The 19,075-nt window shown below is 38.7% G+C and overlaps 1 protein-coding gene across 1 annotated transcript in view; it reads right to left on the bottom strand.

The window, feature by feature from the left end:
* The window catches only part of GPC5 (glypican 5), a 736,580-nt gene that overhangs the window by 603,203 nt on the left and 114,302 nt on the right, over nt 1-19,075 (bottom strand). The window contains exon 3 of the mRNA XM_054188939.1: nt 14,341-15,035. Within this exon, the coding sequence (XP_054044914.1) occupies nt 14,341-15,035 (695 nt within the window). The remainder of the gene's footprint in view (nt 1-14,340; nt 15,036-19,075) is intronic.

Genomic DNA, 19,075 nt, shown 5'->3' with positions numbered 1-19,075 from the left:
GCAGGCTGCAATTTGTCTTCCAAAATTGTGAAGAGGAGAGCAGTTTTGTAAGCAAGATCAGCCACAGAAGTATGTAGGTCAATACAATCATGCACGCTTACAGTAACAGTCATAATGTATGATTTCATTTAGCATAAGACACTGTCAACAACTATTTAGATACTTGGGGGGGTCACCTTTTCATGATAATAAAAGATCAAAAACCATCTGAAAAAAAATGAGGGAAAAAAACTACTATCTAGTTAGTCAGCACTTCAGACAACCTAGGTGTTTCTCCCTCATCTCAAACTACAAGAATAATGGTTTTTCTTCATGTATCTGTACATTAAGTGTTTTGGTGTCTCCTCACCCTCTTATTTGAACTTGGACAAACCAGTTTTCTTTGAAGATTTTTTGTGATATACAAGACAGTCACTTATTCATACATGTTCATATCGTTTCAGGGACCAAAACAGTCTGAAAAACTCATTTGCTTCAAAATCTCTGGATCTGCCCTCACAAAGTTTTTCTCTTCCAGGACAAAGGGCTGGTAGTGATTTAAGGGCCAACTGAGACACCAGAAGTCTGCTCAGCTCAGTAGCTCTCTTTGTGAACAGTTATTCTGTTTCACAATGAAAAAGGAAGAGCAGAGAAAAAAGAAAACACATACACAGCCTACAGAAAGGATTCTCAGTTGACTTCCTTTACCCTTGTTCATGTCTATAACTTGGCTTTGGGCAAGGAGTGAAAAGCCTCCTTTCTTCTCTTTCTGCAAATACGAAGAACCAGACTGCAGCATTTTCAGCCTCTTGGAGCATCTTCCTTACCTTCAGTTCAGCTCCTCAGTGGACACATTCAGACAAGCCTGCCATGGTGCCAAAGCAAAGTTAGACATCTAGCATGTCACCTAAAACTAGAACATGATGGCAGCCCAGACTGTTTACCCCACATTTTTCAGACCTTTGAGTCAATGGAAATAGGAAGGCCATTTTGGATCTGTGCATTTTGCCCAAATTTTGCCTAATCTTCTATTAAAAAAGAAAAAAAAAAGAAAAAAAAAAAAAAAAGAAAAAAGATCCTATGCTTTCCTGACAAAACAGATCTCAATCTTAAGAAGGAAAGATTTAACAAAAGATTCAAGTAATTTCAAATTGTGAAGTGGATTTGCTCAAACACATTAAACAGGAATGCATAATGCATGCCATGATATGTTCCTACACTATTTACTTGGCAGCCTATATTGAACATACCTTATGCAAACCTGCACTACTCAGCATTGCTTGCCAAAGCCGTGCGTGCGTGTGTGTGTGTGTGTGTGTGTGTGTGTGTTGATAAGTGCAGTGGACTGACCTTAGCTGGCTGCCAGACCCCCACCGAGCCACTCTCTCACTCTTCCTCCTCAACAGGACAATAAGAAAATACGATGAAAAATCTCGGGGGTCAACATAAAGACAGGGAGATCACTCATCAATTACTGTCATGGGCAAAACAGCCTCAACTTGGAAGATGAATTTAATGTATTGCCAAATAAAAATAGAGTAGGACGGTGAGAAACAAAGATAAAACTAAAAAAACCTTCCCCCTAGCCCCCTCCCTTCATTCTAGGCTCCACTTCACTCCTTCATTCCCAACTTCTCTGCCTCCCCTCAGCCCCCAAGTGCTGCAGACGGAGCGCGAATGGGGGCTGTGGTCAGTCCATCACACTTTGTCTCTGCCGCTCCTTCATCCTCACACTTCTGCTCCAGCATGGGGTTCTCCACGGGCTGCAGTGTGGATATCTGCTCCACCATGGTCTACTGCATGGGCTGCAGGGGCACAACCTGCCCCACCACGGTCTTCTGCATGGGCTGAATGGTTGATATCTGCTCCAGCACCAGCAGCCCAGCAGCCACCCACTGCCAGCGCCTGGGCATTGGCCCCCCGTACACTGTAGGAGTTGCTGGGCAGGAGACTGGGCAATTTGGCAAATGAATTGAAAAAAAAAGCACTTTTCAGAAAAGTGTGAGACCTGAACTTAACACTGTATTTGATCCTCTTCGCTCCAAAGGTGAGAAATACTCCTCTCTCATTTCCATAAATGAAAGGAAAATGGCCGAAAGAAGAGGAATTGGAAATGATGTATCTTGAAACAGGTACCAAAAGCTGTATCATCACATATTCACACATGGAGAAGCTGAAGAATGTAGCAGCTGACTGTATTTAGATAGACACAGTTTCATGGCTTCATGTTCTGCTATTATATTTAAGAGTACTACATCCAGCTTTGGAGTCCTTAGCACAAGAAGGACATGGACCTGTTGGAATGGGTGCAGAGGAGGGCCACGAACATGATCAGCGGGCTGGAGCACCTCTCCTACGAAGACAGGCTGATAGAGTTGGGACTGTTCAGCCTGGAGAAGAGAAGGCTCTGGGGAGACCTTATAGCGGCCTTCCAGTATCTGAAGGGGACCTACAACAAAGCTGGAGAGGGACTTTTTACTGGCATGCAGTGATAGGAAGAGGGGAAATTGCTTCAAACTGCAAGAGAGTAGATTTAGATCAGATATCAGGAAGAAATTTTTCACTGTGAGGGTGGTGAGGCACTGGAACAGGTTGCCCAGAGAAGCTGTGGATGCTCCTTCCCTGGCAGTGTTCAAGGCCAGGCTGGATGGGGCTTTGAGCAGCCTGGTCTAGTGGGAGGTGTCCCTGCCCATGGCAGGGGGGTTGGAACTAGATGACCTTCAAGGTCTCTTCCAACTCTAACCATTCTGTGATTCTATGATTCTTGACAGAAACGAGTTCTTGCCACACATCTGCCAGTGTATCATAAACCTTAAAATAAAGACACTAACAGTATATTAGCAAGTGTATGTCCAGCGATGTGTATCAATTTTATTTTTTCTTTCCAATTTGCACTTGAGAAGTAATGCCCTGGTAAATGAAAGGAGCAGATCATACCCTAACACACACTTTTCCAAAGTGTGTGCATAACTATGGATGTATTATTGACACTGTTAATATTCTGTGTGTTGTTTGAATCCCTTTTCCTACACACTTAAAGCAAGATCAATTGCGCAGGAAAAGGACACCAATTTTGAGCAGAATTCTGCAGCACAGAGCTTACAACAGGGTTTCTGACATACACGAGACGCTCCAGGATGTGTTTACCACTATTGTTATGTTAAATATTGTAGCAGAGATTTTGTTGTTATTTGGAAAACACCAATTTTAGTTATAAAATCTGCAAAACAGAATGGGTATTTATGGTGGTAATATATAGTGCATGGTATAGAGGACAAGACCACAGAAATAAGGGTGATACTTCAGACGCCAGTAAGTGCAAGCGAGTGAATATATAGCGAGGATGGATCACACAAGAAAAGATGGGAAGAGCTGTCAAACCACTAGTTATGTTTAGGTAGGAAAAAAAGCCTACTATTTAATGAAAACAACTTTTCATTAGTTACAAACAAGCCATAAACATTTGTTTTGTTGATTTTCACTTTGTTTTCAAAGTGCTCCACTCCCTTTTCTGATGAACGAAGCCCAGTTTAGCCTCAGAATAAAATCTTTTGATAGAAGCAAGGAGCTTTTCCACTTTGAAACAATGGGGAAGTGAAATATAACACTAGAGGAATCTGAATTAGATGGAGGTCTTGACTGCAGTACACTTACCCTACGCTACATTTACAAAAAAAAAGACTGATTTATAAAAACATGCCACGCTTTATTATACAAGCACCACAGTTTTTTAGAGCTACAGCTGGATGCATATCTTTGAATGGAGAGAAACGGAAGATGCTGGTGTTCAACTATGTGTTAGGTTAGATATCAAACCTTCCTTTAGGACATAACAATATTAGAATACAGACATGTATATGATGAGGACTTTAAATCCAATTACTGTTCGGCAGTTTCCACAAATCAGTTTCTATCGATCTTGTGAAGTAATTTAAATTCATCAATTTATCAAGTAATTTAAATTCAGTGAAGTAACGATGGCAGAGACATATGCCAAAAGCTTCAGGCAGAACTCTACAATTTTATTCCAAAGTCTGCTTTGCTGAAAATGACGTATTTTGTTTTCTACTTTTTTTTTTTTTTTAACGAGTATGAAAGAACTACACGGCATGTTGCTTACTTGGGGTCTGTGTTTTACAAATTGGTAATGAGAATGCACAATTGCTGAAAGTTAAAGGAGTACTAGGCTGAGTCCAGTTAGACAGTTTGGTGATAAAAACGATATAATTAATTTTCCCATGACATCAAATTTAGGTTGTATCTGTGCAATCTCTAACACAAGGCTCATTTTCCCTCCACTGTTTGTCATCAATATGTCCATTTCTCTCAAGAACAAAAGTGCATATAGTTGATATATAGCTTTGCGACCAGATGCTTCAAGAACCTCTGGGGTATCACTCTGTTGGCCTCAATTTTTATCATTGTGTCCTGAGGAATTTCATCCAGGCTTTGAAATTGTATAAGGAGCAATTAATTCACTTTTGCTTTGACCAAGTATCTGTGAAATAGACGTGTACTGTTTTGTGCAGTCAATTTTACCAGCATACAGTGGTAGTGAATACCTTGCATGACAACGTTCATCAGCGACGAGATGAAGCCAGTGCCCACATCCTACCCTAGAAGAAGACCACCATGAACACAATAGGTTTCTGCCTTGTCCATGATGCCCATATGTGAGTCCTATCCCACCACAGCTACTGATTCAAAGATGTTTGGCTCCTCAGTAAGAATATTCCACTGATGCACCCACCTTCTAAGTCATTTCACAGAATCACAGAATAGTTTATGTTGGGACTTGCAGCCCTCTTCCCCAAGCCTGTATCACTGCATGGGGTTGTTGTGACCCAAGTGCAGGACCCAGCACTTGGCCTTGTTGAACCTCAGACCATTGGCCTCGGCCCATCAATCCAGCCTGTCCAGATCCTTCTGTAGAGCCTTCCTACCCTCAAGCAGATTGACACTCCCACCCAACTTGGTGTCATCTGCAAACTTAGTGAGGGTGCACTCGATCCCTTTGTCAGGATTGTTAATGAAGGTATTAAAGAGAACAGGCCCCAATACTAAGCACTGGGGAACACCACTTGTGACTGACTACCAACTGGATTTAACTCCATTCACCACCACTCTTTGGGCCCAGTCATCCAATCAGTTTATTACCCAGCGAAACATACACCCATCCAAGCCATGAACAGCCAGGGCTTGCGGTCCTCTTTTTTGCACTACTTCCTCCTCTTAAGATATTGAAGTCTTACCATCTCAATGATGCTCCTGACTCACACTTCCCTGACACATTCTTCTTTGTTTGTCATTATGAAGACCAGTAGAGCACCTTTCCTTGTCAGCTCCTCAATCACCTATGCCAGGAAGTTGTCAAAAATATACACCAGAAATCTCCTAGATTGCTTGTTCACTGCTGAGTTGTCCTTTCAGCAGACACCAGGGTGGTTATAATTTCCCCATGATGTGTGTCCCTTCCAAATCAACATCTGAAGCAAGAGAACACTGACAGGCAGCAGCCCCACCTTGACTACTATCAGCAGGATAGAGTGTCCTCTGTCCACAAGTTCTCTGATATTTTACCTCTATTTTTGAAGAAAGTCTTCCCATAGGAGATTCCACCTATTCCCTGCAGCTGAGAGTTTTCACCCTCTTTAGCCCTTGAAAAATGAAACTATGATCTTGCCCTCTCATCACCATAAAAATGTAGGCTTTTGACATCCTGAAAACACAATGGCACTGGCTGCATCAGTCTGGCAGCGCCCTGACAAATGCTCTGATAAGTGTCAATGACATCTTCAGTGGTCACAGCATTCTGCACACTTGCTTCCAGCAAGCAAAGGAAGAAGCATTATGCCTAGAGGAAGAAGGTGAAAACAGCCCAGGCAGAACAAGTAAGAAAGGGTGAACAGGGACAGGCTCAACAAGGACATTTGTCCCTTGCAGTCCTAATAGGTCCTGTAGCAGAGCCCTAGCAGAAGCAGCACAATGCTACTCAAGAGCTGGTATGCTGGATGACAAAAGAACAGTGTCACACACTTTGCCATGGAAACAAGGCATAAAAACAACCAGAAGGTGTCTGCTTTTAAAGAAAACAGCACAGGTAGAAAGACAGGTCAAAAGCGAAGAGAAAAAGTAGTTTGTGTCACGTATAATCTCAAAAATGAGAGGAATAGCTAAAGGAGAGGAAAATGCAATGCATCTGAGCTATTGTATCTTTCAGATCACATGTGGTCTCTGTCCATGGAGACTGTGGTCTGTCCTTGGTGGAGGCTCTTCTCTGAAAAGCAGCAATGACTACATCCCCCCATGGAAGCAGCATACTCTGGCCTGGCAGTGGGATCCTGGTGCTGGGTACTCTGCTGATCTCTTGTTACCAACTGCCCAGCCTTCCTGCCCTCCCCTGTGGTGACAGAGACTTCCTTCCAGTGATGGATTCTCCTTGGTTGATTGCAATGAAATGCTTTAAAAAAGCTACAACTTACTCCACCTGCAATGTACACTGCATTCTTGATAAACTATGGGATGTTGTTGACAGTGAAACATGGCAGTGCCCTGACTCCTGTGCCACTGTTGTAACCTAAGCCTGTAAAGAGTAGAGGGTCAATAGAGTGTGGGGGACCTGTACATCTTACCCAGAACCCCAATGCACTGCCCTCACCCTTACTCACACTCCTTTTCTCCCCATCCCTTTGCATCTTATTTCAGAGATAATCCTCCTTCAGAGTTAAATTTTCCTTTTTTTCTTTACCAGTGAGAAAATGCAAGCCAGTAATCCACCACACACACTACATAGGCACACATACGTACTTATATATACATAAAGTGGTTTGGCTGTTTGATGCCAAAAGTAAGGGAACTGTTAATCGTCCTGTCTCCCTGCTGCCTCCTTGACTGCTAGTGGCAATCGTACCAAAGTTTGGGAGGAGCTGCCTGAGCTAGGCCAGCTGTCCATACTGGGGACATCTCTGAGGCACAAAACCCTGCATCCAGCACTGTCAGTGCTTCTCTTTTCTGCCCATGCTAAGGGCACCTGGAGCCTGGTGTTACAGCGGGCTCTCTTATAAAGGGAGAGTGCTGATCCTCCAAGGTAATCATAGCATTCATGATGAAGGAGCAGGAGCATGCGTACAAGCATGGAAGGGAGGGAAGTCTGGGATTTAAATACAGTGAGTTGTTCCTGCCCTCAAATGGCTTTTTTTTTGCTGCGGCATTGGAGAACTCCATCAGAATGACGCTGTCTGCACATCTCTGCACTGTGCAAATGCTGGAAGAAGTGGTCTACACAGCAGCAGCTGAATCACAGACAAATTTAGTGAGCTATCTGGAAAAGCCAGCTAGATATTTGTCTAAAATTACTTATTTCCAATCAGATAAAGTATACCTAGAATGTCTGCAATAGAGAAATTTACTGTGCCGTTTAAATATAAACAATATGGACAATAAACCAAAGCAGTCATAAATTATACAATGATGTGTAATCTGCTTAATTTGTAAAATAATAAGTGATTAGGTAATTCTATAACAATTGCCAGTTTCACTCTAGTACATACAGTAAATTAGGCTGTGAAACTATGTTTTCACATAATTAATTCGTCTTATGCGTAGAGATTTTCTTTCTTGTTAACCAGGGTTTTGATTTTCAGTCTATGCCATTTCATAAAAGTGCAGAGAAGAGAAGAGAAGAGAAGAGAAGACAAGACAAGACAAGACAAGACAAGACAAGACAAGACAAGACAAGACAAGACAAGACAAGACTATTTCAGTTGGAAGGGACCTACAACGATCATCTGGTCCAACTGCCTGACCAATTCAGGGATGACCAAGTTAAAGCATATTATTAAGGGCATTGTCCAAATGCCTCTTAAACACTGACAGGCTTGGGGCATCGACCACCTCTCTAGGAAGCCTGTTCCAGTGTTTGACCACCCTGTCAGTAAATAAACGTTTTCCAATATCAAGTCTGAATTTCCCCATTTGTAAAATATTGTTTTAATATTTATTTAAAAAATAAAAAAAATCTTCAAAGAATCACTTCCAAATGGCATATTTCTTATTTCATTTTGGCTTAAAGTCCTGAAAAAATTAAGGTGGCAAGAGTAAATGTACATTATTTCCTTTTAAAAGTTTCAAAGTCCAAAAGCAGGAGTCATGGGAATAATGCTAAGGCTATGAATCAAGAAAACAAAATCTAAAGAAGCAAAATTAAGGTTAAAGTCTGTAACCGTTTTGCTAAATGGTATGCAGCATTCATAGTCCACAAAATCAAATGATGAAAGGCTCCTCCACTAAATGAGGGAAAATATGATAAGCTAGTGGTAAAATAGTCATTAAATTTTACAATAAATATATGTCCCTTCTGTGTACGTACTGTCGGGTGCACTGAAACAGATGAAAATAACATTAGAAGACATTCATATGACATTGTTGTTTAGACAGACTGAATTGTTTTAGGGAAAATGTTTCTTGTTTTCCTCCTTTACTCTGTTTTCCTGAATTTTCCGTTTTCATGGAAATGCTTATTTTTTTCTTCTATTCTTCTATTTTCCTGAATTTTTATTAGATGGATAACTTTTAAGTTTTTTAAGCAAAATCAGGGGTGGACATTGTAAATAATGCTTCAAGGTACAGCATTTCCCCTTACAGAAAAATACTGTAATTATGTCTCTGTTACCAAATCAGTAACCACTTTTGGTTAATGTTATACTGTCTATTTTCATATGCATATAGAATAGATATCGAAATCCATTTCAGGTGCGCTGAGTACAGCTCTTTGTGATAACTACAATTTAATTTTAAGTGATGAATTTCAGATCCCTTTCTTGACTTCATTTATATAAAAGGTTTATAATAAGCATTTTCTAATATTAAAATTTCTTTAAAATAGAGTGACAAAATTAATTATTTTTTAATATGCATTCAAATAGCTTGTCATTGGCTAATGCACTGTAAGTAAGCAATCAAAATGCTGTAGCTATGAAGCAGTAGGCATAAAGCTGCTGTATTTATAGGCATATAATCAGGTAAGTAAATAAATCAGATTTTAGATACTAAGGAAGTGGGTTCACAGGACAGCTACTTCCAAGGATGCTGATCTCTTCCATCTCTGTAAATGCCTTAACCTGTAAAGCTATGAAAGTTACCAAATATCCAGCCACAGCACTTCCCACAATCATAAATGCTGTTAATCTGGTCTTTTGTTGACAATGAAGCCTACTCCTTTAAAAAAACCAACAAACTCCTGCAATTATACTACAGCTTGCAGGTGTATGTTTTCTGTGTATTTGAGATTATCAAAAGATATTTCTCATCACCTTCTTTCCATTCCCTTTTAAAAAATTGGTTTAGTGCACTTCTACAGCACTTCAGTTTCCATAATGGCATGGAATAAGGCTGTGTGACTTTTAGCTAGAGAAACCCCAGTAAAAAGTAGCTACATAAAACAGATCAAACAGAACAGAAAAAAACCCCACAAATATTCTATTTACAATGTGTGAATATGTCTGTTCATGGGAATATAAAATTTAAAGCATCACTGTATTACAGCAGTTCTGACTGCTTAAGTGTTTATAGCTAGTCATTCCAAGCAAAAATAATCAATAAGGAAATGAAACTCTTAATACAGTCTATTAACTTCTTCCTGCTAGCATTCCATGACACAAGAAAGATGTTGCTTTTTTCTAGTATTAATGATAGATTACAAAAAGAGCAAGAAAAAAACTCTCTTTTCATACAATATAATTACGCATATTTTTTAGGAGACACATAACTTAGATCTTCTTTCAGGATTAGACTAAGATAAGTGAGAAGACTTAAGAACTTCCAGAATTTTGACATTTTCATTATCTCCAACTGTTTGGAAAATTGATGCGGTAAAAGTCCACATGGGTTAGAACACATGAAGACATAGTGCTTTTGAAAATCCCATTCCAAATTTTGGTAGGCTTATATGCCATACAAAAACACATACAAGAATTTTACCAAACCTACAGCACAAATTCCTCACTTCCAAAACTAGGAAATGCCAGGATTTGTCTGTGTGATTTTAGTTTTTTCTCTTGCATTTCTGATTCCCATGTTTTTGTATGCATATATGGCTTTTAATATCATGGTCACATACTTCATTTGCCTCCAGATCCTCAAATCCTCAGTGCCCAGAATACACAATGAACAACTAATCAATATTCCTTTTCATCTCTTTTATTCAATATTAATCCCAAACACCATTGATCTTTTGGGACTCAAGAACAATAGTTTCCTGTAAAGTCTGGAGGAAAGATCTAAGTCAAAAGCCTTGTGACTTTTCTCTTTCTCTTCTCTCCTGTTCCCTTCCCCTTTTCCTTCAGCCCTTGCCTCAGACCCATTTCACCCCCTCTCAGATCCACTGTTTGTTCCACTCCAACAGATTTCTCAGGTGGCTAAGAGAGACTCTCTCTTGCAGACGGCTCCTTCAAACAGCGTGACTTTCAGACGCCGAAGCAGCGTGTGCACAGGGGAAGGTGTGGAAACACACAGCTGAGGCTGGTGCCAGAGCAGGACTTGGGCAACCCAGGGTGAGATGTGCTTAAGCTCCACACTGTGAGTGACACAGGAACTTGCCCTTGCATGGCATGGGGCCGTGCCATTAACCCGGGCATAAAGAAAACAGAACACACTCTTATGCTGGGGATAGTAGCCTCCATCCACACCAAAACTTTGTAAATCTGGCTAAAGTCTCTCTTTGTCCTTCTGTCTTAATATTGACACACAGTAGCTAGCATAACAGAACGGTGGTGACACGAAACAATTTAGTACAACTTAAAACCAAGTTTCCATAGGTTTTTAGTTAGTTTGCTTGTTTTTCCTTAAATAAGGCTTAAATGTGTTACAAAGCTCTGATACGTTTATTAGCCTATTCAGTTGCCCTCAAGGGGGGTTTCCACAGTGCAGCGACCAGCACGTGGCAACCCAGGCTGAGCCCAAAGATGAGCATACCACGAAGCTACGAAGTCCTTTGTAGCAATACGCATTTTTACCTGTTATCCAATGCTTAACAACTACATAATATTATCTTTTTCAGGTTATCTTAATAATGAATACTGTTCTTGCTTTGTATGATGCAGCTCTCTTAAACCTCTATTACATTATATTTGCATGAGCATACACACAGAAGTCTGCTATAAAATTTTGGTTCCAACTCCTACCAGATAAAAAGCATAGGGTCCTGAGCATAAACAGTACATAAATGGACATATATAGACTTCAGGAACACAGAACAGAACTATCATTAAATATATGTGAACATATACAAATATGTGAATAGTTGCACAACCCACACATATCCACTAGATTCTGCAGAACAGCATAAAATAATGTCCAGGTACAGAGGTGATGAACAGGTGCTGCACTTATTTGTCAGAGGAGCTGTGGGAGGCAGGAATTAAGGGTGTAAATGTGAAACAGGAAGAACAAAGGGAAAGAGAAATTCCATCTGGAGACAGCATGGCACTGGTCTGCTGACCCAAGCAGAAAAGGGAACAAGTTGTAAATTACTAAAAAAAAGAGTTTTGTAAAAAGGAAGCTGTGTTATATAGGCATTAGTGCTCTTTCCACACCACACAGAGCTTGAAGTATGAATATACGTTAGATTTAAATATAGATATCTATGCAACATGTTAGAAAAAATCCTTTACATACAGTTATTTACACATATGTGATTAGATAGACAAATACATGTATCACTAACCAGGATACTCTGTTGATTCTGATATTAACATTTGCGTAGGTATATATCATACTTTCAAACATTTAAAGATTTTTTTTTCACTGTTTACTCCTTTAAAACTCATAAAAGTACTTACTGAGATGAAATTCACTTTTAAAACTGCAGAGACTGCTGCATGCCTAGGCGAGACATGATTTGCTGGCTCATAATTATCTTTTCTGTGTCTGTTAGAATCACTGATGCATTAATTGCTTATCAAAATTTGACACAGTTCATGAGTCACTCTGAAGATAAAATAAATAAATATTAGTGAGCCAATTTCAACAGAATTCATGTCCTCTGCCCCTTAAAGCTGAAAGACTGTACTTATTAACTACCAGAATTAGGTCTTGGTACCTAATGTATGGGTAAATATGAAATATCCTCAAGCCATATTCAGCAAATCAGAACTGACTGACTAGATCACCATGCTTCAAGGGATTGATGCATCACAGTCTTGTTTGACCAAATTACAGATCAAAGAGAGAAAGGACCAGTTAATTATAGCACAGAGATTAATTGAAAGGTATGTCTAAATGCACAGTTCTGATGCAGATTCAGTGAAAAATTAAATATTTAGTTTTTAAAGTTTGGAAGTGATTCTATATGAGAAGATCTTAACACAATAGAAGTAAACACTTGATCTTCAGACAAACGCATTGGCACAAAATAACATCAAATAAGAAATCTTAATATCCTTACATCGTATAAGAGAAAGGGAAACGGAAGGCATAGAGTTTTCAGGAATATCAAAATAAAGCATTTTATTTTGGATCAATCTGAAATTTTCATTAAGCCAAAAGACTGGGTGGAGAGCTCTTCACCCATTTAATTTTTTACTAAAGTTGAGTAAAATATACTATTTTGGAGAGTAAAAACTTTCATTCGAAAACATGAATGTGCTAAGAGAATTTTAAGTCTGGACCAATGCCAGTTCACTGTTGAAAACCCAAGTCTAAAACTTTTCAATGACCAGGATCAGACAGGAAACAGAAGCCCTTCCCTTAAATCTTTACTTTATTATTCTAGTCTGTTTCTGAAAATTGTAGGAAAAAAAGATCCCTCAAAATATGAGGAGGAACAAGGAAAATCCCTGAAAGGGAATTGTCACTCTGAAACACATTAGGAATTTAGATGACAGGCATCAGTGAGCCACCTTTGAGCCAAACTGTTAGTGAAAAACCTTTAAAAAAAAAAAAATCACAGTTTTTCTCAAGGAAGTTCATCAGCAGGAGATTCTGGCTAACGCAGCTGGCTGCTATAAAGCAGATAAAATGGGAAATTCATAGAAAAGGGCAATTTCCCTGTTACTCACTGACTGCAAGCAGGATGAAGAACCCATTTTAATAGACTGAGGGTAAAACCAAAGGCACCTCCCCAGATCAAGATATTTGACCCAACTTTAAACCAGAATATGTCACTGTCAGTGAAGTCTACATGTAAGAATACATAGGAAAATATAATTGCATAAGGTATCGTGGATTAAATATAACATAGGAAGAAATAAAATTTTGTTACTTACATCACCTTCATAAATTCGCAGATACACTAATTCCTTTCTAATGTGTCGCTAAATAATGTGTATTTTCCCCAACAGTATCTTAAAATTATTCACTTCATGCATTCACAGCTAACACAGCTCTCACGTAACTTGCTTTTTCCCTTAAGTATAGGAAAGGAAGGATTTAGTTCATGTTACAAATGAACTGTTCTATTTTCTCTGAAACCTACACAGTTATGCAAATAATGTATGCAAAGTCATAGGTTCTTTAACACAGGCCACTGGTATCTAAAAGAAGGATTGTTTAAATTTATCTTTATGTGCATATAAGATAATAATGAAGTGATTAAGCAATTTACTTATGTTCATGAAAAACATTTTTTGTGTTCCTAAAAATTATTCCCTGTATGTCCTATAAGAAGTTTCCAATCTGCAAACGAATACTGTTGCTGAGATTTAACACTCTCATTTACACAAATGTCAGACTATTATTCAATTCTGGTTTTATAGAATATTTGTGGAATTAGTTTTTCACCAGATAATTTACTTTCCTTTTGTTAATATTTTAAGCTTCCAAACTTAATGACATATTCCATTGTTCACCCTTGTTCAGTAGAACTTAACAGACGCAGCTGTAAAGTTAAACCTTGAGCTATTCAGTGCATCTACCAAAAATGTTAACTTCTAAATAAACAGGGTGAAGGAATAGACTTTTCCATTCGATTGTGCAACAAAAATTCTCAGTCAGCAAAATTTTGGAAAAAGCTGTGATTTCATGGGAAATGGGAAAAGATAAATTCCACAGACCAATTATTTTCATTTTGAAAAGCCTTTACTGTAAATGCTGACAAAATGTTACATCTCCACTTGATGTTAAACTTGTGAATAAAATATGGGAAATCAGCAGGTCATGTGCATGATTAAAATCAAAACTGGTAGTGCTGGAAAAATGCATTGTTGAATAAAGCTGAACTTTATATAAACTTTATATAGTTTATATTTTTTATATAAACAAATGTGTTTATCACCATAAGAACGGCCAAACAATTATTAATTATCAATGTTACTTTCCTTAGTGTCATGTTTGCACCGAGCGTAGTGGATAAAAACAGCTTCTTACCTGCTCAGATAATTCTGGTCCATTGATACGAGCCTGTACAAGGGCATCATTAACAAGTGAATGAAAGTTTAGAAGCACGTGCTCAATGTCATAGGTCCCACTCATGGCGCTCGAGAGCTCCTCCATGGACTGAATATATCCTCGCCAATGAAGATCAACTTCTGCCATGTTGGCTAAGCAGCCTCGGATGACGTTGAGGCAGTAGCCCATGCAGGGCTTACTTAACGTCAGCCCCTGGCAATGGGGGCAGTACTGCATTCTCAGCAAAGCTCTGCTGCAGTCTTTAGAGAAATGCAGATGATCTGTTGTGTTGATCACTTCGATCCCCAAATTCAGAGCCTGCAAGAAAGTCCGGCTGGGTAACAATGACCTTCCCATTTGTCCTATGGCCTTTTTGGGAACGTTACCAAAGGGCCTGATGTCTCTTCTCGCCATTCGGAGGCACTCCGCATATTCCACGGAAATGTCAGTCGGGCCAGGGTTAATCACGTGGTTGTAGACTACTGGAAACAGGGTGTCAAAAAATCTGTTGACAAATTCCTCTGTGCTAACATCTGTGCCAAATATGAAGAGTCCAACATCTGTAAAAAACTCCTGGACATGTGTAGTAGCCTCGGCAGCCATGTTTCTATATGCATTGCAGAAAAGTGTGCTTGTGTAATTCTCAGCCAGTCTGATAAGCGTTTCAAAGGTTTCTGTAATAAAAAAATAAAAACTTCATTATTTTTAAGGTTTAAAAACCACAAAATTAGAGTAAGAATTAGAACAATTACATCAGGACAATTTACATTTATCCAGAATGCATTTTTGCATTAGAATTTACAAAGAGACAAACTTCTTACAAACTGTGACAACTGCATTTTGTATATAGGCAAACACCTTACAAGTCATGTTACAACACAATTAATAATCCATGTTTTCTTGGCAGGAAATATTAAACCCAGACTAAAAAAATATAAAAGGAAATCAATTGTAAGCTGAGTTATTAAGTTACAAAACACAACAAAGCCCTGTTGTACACCTGTCTAGGTATATACATACATAAACTCTCAGCTCACGACTCCTTCTGCAAGGTGCAATAGAAAGTGAAATGCTCTCAGTCACTCCAAGCCATTCCTATCACCATCCTAACGGATGGGCAAAAGTAACATTAAATAATTGAAACAACTCTTCCATTCCACTAAAACTCAGCTTTTAAAAGACCAAACGGTTTTGTCTTCTTGTCTTCCAAAGGAAGGAGCTGCACCAAACACGCACGAGAATATGCTTTTAAACAATGCTGTTTGGTCTGGCAATCGCTACGGTCAAGCAAAGTGATGGAACGTGCAGAATTGCCCTCCTCGGGCACGGTGATGGATACACCCTCTCTAACCCTCAAGATCTCCATAACTGGTAAAGCCTGAATGGATAAACTTACCTTTAGTTTCATGTGTTATGTGGCAATCCTTAAGCACACTAAGTAATTTTTAATAAAAGTTAGAGTACACTGGAGAAGTATTCACTCCAGACTTGATCTATGATTTGCAGGTAAGGAAAAATGCTGGTTTTCAAAACAGAAAAACTGTTCTCATTGAGGGATTTCCTTGATCTGCCTGAGAAACTTGCATTTCACAGAAGGTAAAGGAGCAATAAATAGATCAAAAGGAAACCTACCTCAGAGTTGAGGAAAAAAATACATAGAAACACATATTACAAGTATTAACCCATGTTATCCACTGTATGGCTATGACGCAGTAACTTTCTTTTATTCATTCAAAATTTGCAAGTTCTCATGTATTTATTTTTTCACATTCATTTTTTTAATGTGACTCTATAGAAATAAAGTTAGGAGAAACATAAAATACACTTAATACTGTCCAGGCAGTAAATGTTAAAAATAGGCAGAATCAAACAGTGTCAAACTATGGCAGGCAATTACTGAAGTACTGAAGCAATCTGAAGCCTGACGTTAAGTCACTGACTGAAAGGAATAGTAGAACACTCAGAATAATTTTCATACAATAACCAAGACTGGCTATCACATCTTTAATATGTATCTATGCATAAGAATAAACGTCTTATATTATGATACAAAAGCTTGTTCAGGTCAGTGAAATGATTATCACTGGCTTCAGTGGGTTTGAAATTGCATACCTTGTGAAAAGATCCCAGACAAGACATATTAAACTAATCTCTTTATATGTCCTATGCATTGTTTTCTCCGATAAAAATGAGATAGATGCTTATAAATCAGTCATTACCTCTATTCCTCTGCTATCTATTAACTCTTAGTTTCATATTTCACACCACCCTTAAGACTGATTTTGCTATCTCTCTCTTTTCCACCACTCTAATATTCACATAAGTAAGAAAAAAAGTGTTGACTGCCCACAGTAAAGAGTAGGAAAGTGTATCCCATTTGTCTTTTTTTTTTTTTTTTCCTTTTTCATCACTATGGCACATACATATGTGCGCTTCTGCTGGAGTGAATTTCACTATAAGCATCCATACGTGCCAAATATCACAATGATTCAGCAAAGGGTTTGATCTGTTTCAAAAGTCAGACTCCTAAAGCCAGGACCCTGCATGGAGCCAGGCTCCCACCAACAGAGCCCTGTTCAATACAGCAAAGCCTCTTCAGTTTTGTCCCACGAGCTGACGCGCACAAGTGACAGATGGGTAACTCTGTAGACCGCAGCTGCCCGCATCACCACCGGCTCTGTGACTCTTCTCACCCCAGCACCGCATGCCAGATCGTACCTGAGACACCTGCCCTGCACCCCGTGTATGTGTGTGTGCGCGTGTGTACAGGAGACCCATGTCCTGGAGCAGCAGGTGAGACACAACATATCAGACAAGGCACATTAGGTTGATCAAGATGCCTACTTTAAGGCGACTGAACCAAGGATGAGATCTCCGCCAGCTATAAAGGCAGTTCAGACACCTCGCTCACATGGAGGCACGTATACACGGACAGCTAAAATACAGCCCTAAATATCCTACTGTACATTATCTCTCTTTTTTTATTGGAGGGAACAAGGAACACAAAGAAAGTAAAATCCTACTGTGGAGGCTTTATTTAGTCGCTCGAGAGTGTTTAGCATCATTTCCAATGTTAGAAGCCGTTTATCTGCCTGTTCAGAAGGGCATGGGTATCCTGCAGGTCCTGTGTCACATCTGCAGGCTTTGTGTGGACGTTTTGCATTTAAAATGGTACTAGATGGCTGTGCCTAGACAACTGAACTGAATTCTAGATACCCAGCTGTCACCGACTCAAGAAGACTTCATATAATAGCTTGGAGCAGCCAGAATTTGTGAATTTAAGTCAAATTGATTCTTGGTTTAGATGGTTTAAAATAATAAAGTGTGATGAATATTAAAGCCTCCTAGGAAAATGGCTATTTTTGTAACTGTAGATTCAGTCTTTTACAGAAATTTTGCCAATGCTTCAGATGAAATTTGTTGAAGTGGGTAATGTTAGCAAAATAATGATGTTATAATAATCTCATTAGAATGACATGAATAAGGTTTTTATGACCCTTCTCAATTTTTTATTATTACTTTTTCCTAGATGAAAACGTAAAGTACGTGATCTAAAATGTCTGTTACAATCCATGGCTGCAGTATCCTATTACCAAGAGCACAAATATGATGAAAGAATAAATCATGCTGCATGTGGATAATCAATAGATTTTACAATGTGGTCTAAACAATAACAAACCTTCAAGATTGAATTACATTGCTAGCGCCCCAGCAACCCACAGATGGATGAGTACAATAATCAACTGCAGGATTTATTGACTATTTGTGCTTTTCTAAACAGCATATGATAATACTGGCCACTTGTGTTTACAATTCTGCATCATGCTGTTTAATTGTCACTTCAGGATTTCTTACAAAATTTGTTAATCGGGTTTATTCCATTGGCAAGTTTCCTACTTCATAACCGCCAAAGCTGTTCCGGAGATTTGTTTTGCTCTCAAGACAGCTTGAAGAATGACAGACAGCAAAGCAGACCTATGTTTATTTTCAATACTGAACAGCTCTTGTGAACACCTTATGATTGCAATCTATGTCATTTACAACACTTTCAGAGACTTCAGTGACAAATCAAGTTATGCTGGTTCAATAGTGCAAGTGTATCATAGATTTAACAATGTGTTTCAGTACCTTCTAAGTCTACGGGCCCGCACTAACATCATCAGTCTTAATTATTCAGCCACATAAAAGAAGCAGTGAGTTTTCAATCAGTATAAATCCAATAAATATAAAAGACTTCTTAAATACAATGAAAATGAGACAGACAATCTCTTTGTACTGTTATTAAATGATTTTTTAATATTCAGGCTCAGTGCCTGTTATCTCCACCGTCTATGAGACCTTCATAGTAACCACTATACAATATCCTACAGATACCTTCTGCAGCACCACTGTGAATAATGTCTAACATTTACCATGGGTGGCATGTCAACTTTATTTTTCTTTGGCTACACTTAAAATTATGATTTGTACATTCCTAAGTAAAAAATCAGAGCTGTCAATATATTAAACCACTAATTTTTTGAAAGAACGGTAATATCTCTCTTCCTGGTTTTGCTAAGAAGGAACAAAACACAAGGCAAGGGAAAAAAATGTAGATAAGCATCCTTTTATTTTATGTATTGCATTTATTCAGGTGATTCTTCATATCAGTACACATTATTTGTTGATAATAGCGTATTTAACAAAGTGATCATAAAGTGATGTAAAATAACTA

The sequence above is a fragment of the Rissa tridactyla genome, chromosome 1, assembly GCF_028500815.1.
Source record: "Rissa tridactyla isolate bRisTri1 chromosome 1, bRisTri1.patW.cur.20221130, whole genome shotgun sequence".
Classification (NCBI taxonomy): Eukaryota; Metazoa; Chordata; class Aves; order Charadriiformes; family Laridae; genus Rissa; species Rissa tridactyla.
This window is presented reverse-complemented; position numbering and strand designations above follow the sequence as displayed.